This window comes from Phytophthora infestans, genomic scaffold (assembly GCF_000142945.1).
Source record: "Phytophthora infestans T30-4 supercont1.10 genomic scaffold, whole genome shotgun sequence".
Classification (NCBI taxonomy): Eukaryota; Oomycota; class Peronosporomycetes; order Peronosporales; family Peronosporaceae; genus Phytophthora; species Phytophthora infestans.
The window spans coordinates 2,118,864-2,122,252 of NW_003303749.1; the positions used below are offsets into that span (position 1 = coordinate 2,118,864).

Below are 3,389 nucleotides of genomic sequence, written 5' to 3' on the forward strand. Positions count from 1 at the left end.
TTCTCCCACACAATTGGGACATCCACATCGGTCCACGCTTCTTCTACTTCGAAATTCTCCATAGCGACATCAACGTCCTGGCGCTTTGGTAGTCGCTTCTTAAATGATTCGTACAAATTCAGCCTCGCCTCACCCATGATAGTCTCGCGCGACTGCGTTCCAAAGAACCCATTTTCCACGTGTAATGCAAAGAGAACCTGACTCTGAGGCCCCACCAACGCCAGATCCCCACGCTCCTCGGTTAGATACGCTCCTCTTGCTCGAAATGTATGAATGAAGCAAGAGTTCAAGTTGCTGTTCACTGCATCCCACCACAGTGCAAATGGCACCCCCTTTACTTTGCCTGGTAGCCCCGTGCTGCCTGTAATTACCAATTGTCCCTGCATCTCGCATCCCAAAAGTGGGGAAGCACTCCACCCACGATGCTGCTGGTTACTCTTCTGCTGCATCACAGCTCGCCAGCTTTCACGAATGTCAAATCGAATTTTGCGCATCGCTGGTCTGTTCTCCGATGCATCGTTGTAGCCTTCCCGATCTGCAGATGAAGACTCCATGTGCTTCTCGTCCGTATCGACTTTACTGTCGAAGCCAGGCACGTCCAGTCCACCTCTTGCGGTGGTCACTGTTGGTGCTGTTGATTGTGAGTCGGACCCGTTCTCTGCGTTTGAGAGTGCTACCAATCGTGAGCGAATGTCCGACGTTCTTTGTGTCGAAGCCACCCGAAAGATAGCAAAGTGGCGGAACTGCTTTCGAGCCAGCACGCCACGAGCGATTCCTTGTAGCTTAACGACGGCTCGAATAGTTTTGGCCCACGTTAGAAGCTGTCGAATAAAGCAAAAGCACTTAGCAGAGATATCCAGCTATAGCTACAGACAAAAAAAACTCCAGTCTCTTACCTGCTCTGCTGTTCCAATACACACTCGAGCCCGGAGATATCCAGCCAGCTTACCAGAGAACGGGTCCTCAATGGGAAAGATGCCGTCCACACTAGCACAAGGAAGTGACTTCTCCAATAGACTGAGTAGGTCCTCCTTGCTATAGCTAGTACGAGAGTTCATTTCCACAACACAATGTTACAAAGCTGACCACATATCGACTAGGTCTGTACACGAACCTGAAGAGCCCGGCTAGCTGTTTCAACGGCACCTTTGACAAGCCTAGAAGCCTACGCTCGGCATTCTTCGCAGGCTGAAGCCAAGTTTCAATGATCTGTAGCAGCACGTACACACCAACATTGTGACAATGAGCACTAAACATTGTGGACGTCGTACACACAACGTACCACATATCCGCTTAGAAAAAACGTTCTGGAGTCATCAGCAAATTCGGACTGAAAGATGTGAACATTTCCATTCAAGTCAGCCCACAACAGAGGCACCGAATCCAGCCAACGCGAAGATCTCAGTTTGCGCGTGACTGCTCGGTCAAACTTGGTGGGCGTAGATGAAAACCTTGAGAAATGAGACGGCACTGTGTATCGAAGCGTAACATTGGCGCCATCTAGCAACTTTGCACCGTCGTAGCCTCCTGAATCGGATCTCAGTGGAGCACTCTTCCCACCCAATACGGAAAAACTCACATTCGACACGCCCTCAAGTTTCACCGCCAACTGGAAGGATTTGTAAGCGCTCATACTGTTCTTCAACACTTCTCGGTGCTGTATCCTCTGTTGTACTTCTCGCTGCTGAGGTCGGTCAAGTCCAGAAACTGAAAAGGCGGAGCCAGACTCACCAACTTGGTTCTCTTGCACTGCGCTGGAGTTGGAGCTGATTGAAGACAAGGCAAATTCACTGTCGTTCTCGGAGCTTGACAGACGTCCGTCATCAGTCAACACTTTTTCCCATTGAGAGGCCAAGGCTTGTGCGTCAGCTTCAGCTAGTAGCTCTCTGTTCTGTTCATCTGCCGCAACCTTCGTTATCGCAGTATCAGCCACTTCGCTGCTAGCTTTCTCGTCAATTACAGCTCTCTCCATCGACTGGTGCAAGGCCTTCCCCTTCTCCAAAAGCTTTTGAATCCTCTGAAAGTCACGATTTTCCACATTCACGCTCCTTCTCTTTGTCGCTTCATCATATTTCGGCTTCTTCTTCTCGACCATTTGAGATTCCACTTCAAACTTCCCTCTTGTCTCCTCATTTTCAACAACCTCCGCCCAATTTACAGTAACAAACTCCTCTTTCTCCACAAATTCAAAGTCTTCTTCCCTTTTTACATCACATTCTGTCCACTGAACATCAAACGTCACGGCTAAATAGCCCGCCACTTTGCCCTTTTCTCCATCAATCTCACACAGCGCATTATTCCTCCTAAGAACCACCAGTTTCTCCTCCGCTGTCATCACCTGGTTGTCTCTATGCAAATCTAGAGGTAACCAGCACTCTCCGAATTTCCTCCGCGAGTCTCGGTCGATCACGTCCAGAGTCAAGTGTCCCATGTCGTGGAAATATTCCAAAAGCTGCTCCGGCTGGACGTTTACAGGATATTTCATTGCAATAATTCGGTGAGGTGAGTACGAGGGCCCCGTGTGAGCTTCTCCATCTCCTGATAGAAGACTCGGTCGAAAGAGACTCCCGGGCGCCTCCTCTCCCCACCAACGCACGCGAACAAGCGACTCCCGCGGCAGCGGCGAGGAGCTCACAGCACTGGGAAGAATATGCGCCACACAAAGCGTTACAATACCACGCTGGTGGCCTGACACTTTAGGAGGTAGAGATGCACCTGTGAGCTCCTGCGGCATAGATAGATAGCGCTTGGATAGCGACATGGGGCGCGGGAATGTGTCATTCACGTCTGTAGCCATTTGGAGAACTTTTTAGTTTCATTCGATTACCCATTTTGCTCATCAGCCCAAACTTTCGCTTAAATACGGCCCGCTCGGTCCCTCTAAAAATACATAATACATGAAGAAGACTACACCATTTCCCGGGGCAATGTGAAAAAAGGAGATGAGAGGCAAAAAAAAAGTCACCGTCTCAGACAAAAATAGTACTATTCCCAACTTGCTCATCTCCTGTGTGAGAGCGCCAAATTTAGGCGCCAAAACGAATCCATAGCACAAGTTCATGTACTGCTGACACAAAGACAACGAGTGGCTCACAGATACTGACGCAGGGGTTAAATATTCTCATTTTTCAATTCGACTTTAGCAATGCCTTCTCCCACCGTCAACACAAACTCTCTGCGCGATCACGCTCGAGAGCAAGCCAAGCAGCGCGTCCTTCGTGTCTTCCGCGAAGGTGGTGATTGGAAACTTGCTGCAATCCACAACGACATACCCTACAATACTGCTCGCCGTGCTATCCTGAACAACGCTGCGACGGCCAAGCCGCGAGGTGGGGTCCGTCAGGCTTGTGTGAAAATGACGGATGAAGTGATGGCAAAGATCGAGGAGA

The 3,389-nt window shown here is 49.7% G+C and overlaps 1 protein-coding gene across 1 annotated transcript in view; it reads right to left on the reverse strand.

Annotated features, from left to right (window-relative positions):
- PITG_07074 (uncharacterized protein) overlaps nucleotides 1–2,734 on the reverse strand; it is a gene marked incomplete at both ends in the record, with an annotated part of 4,855 nt that extends 2,121 nt beyond the window's left edge. Inside the window, 6 exons of the mRNA XM_002904994.1 lie at nucleotides 48–203; nucleotides 372–622; nucleotides 950–987; nucleotides 1,115–1,209; nucleotides 1,580–1,891; nucleotides 2,339–2,734. Of these exons, the coding sequence (XP_002905040.1) occupies nucleotides 48–203; nucleotides 372–622; nucleotides 950–987; nucleotides 1,115–1,209; nucleotides 1,580–1,891; nucleotides 2,339–2,734 (1,248 nt within the window). The remainder of the gene's footprint in view (nucleotides 1–47; nucleotides 204–371; nucleotides 623–949; nucleotides 988–1,114; nucleotides 1,210–1,579; nucleotides 1,892–2,338) is intronic.
- Between the last annotated feature and the right edge of the window lie 655 nt (nucleotides 2,735–3,389).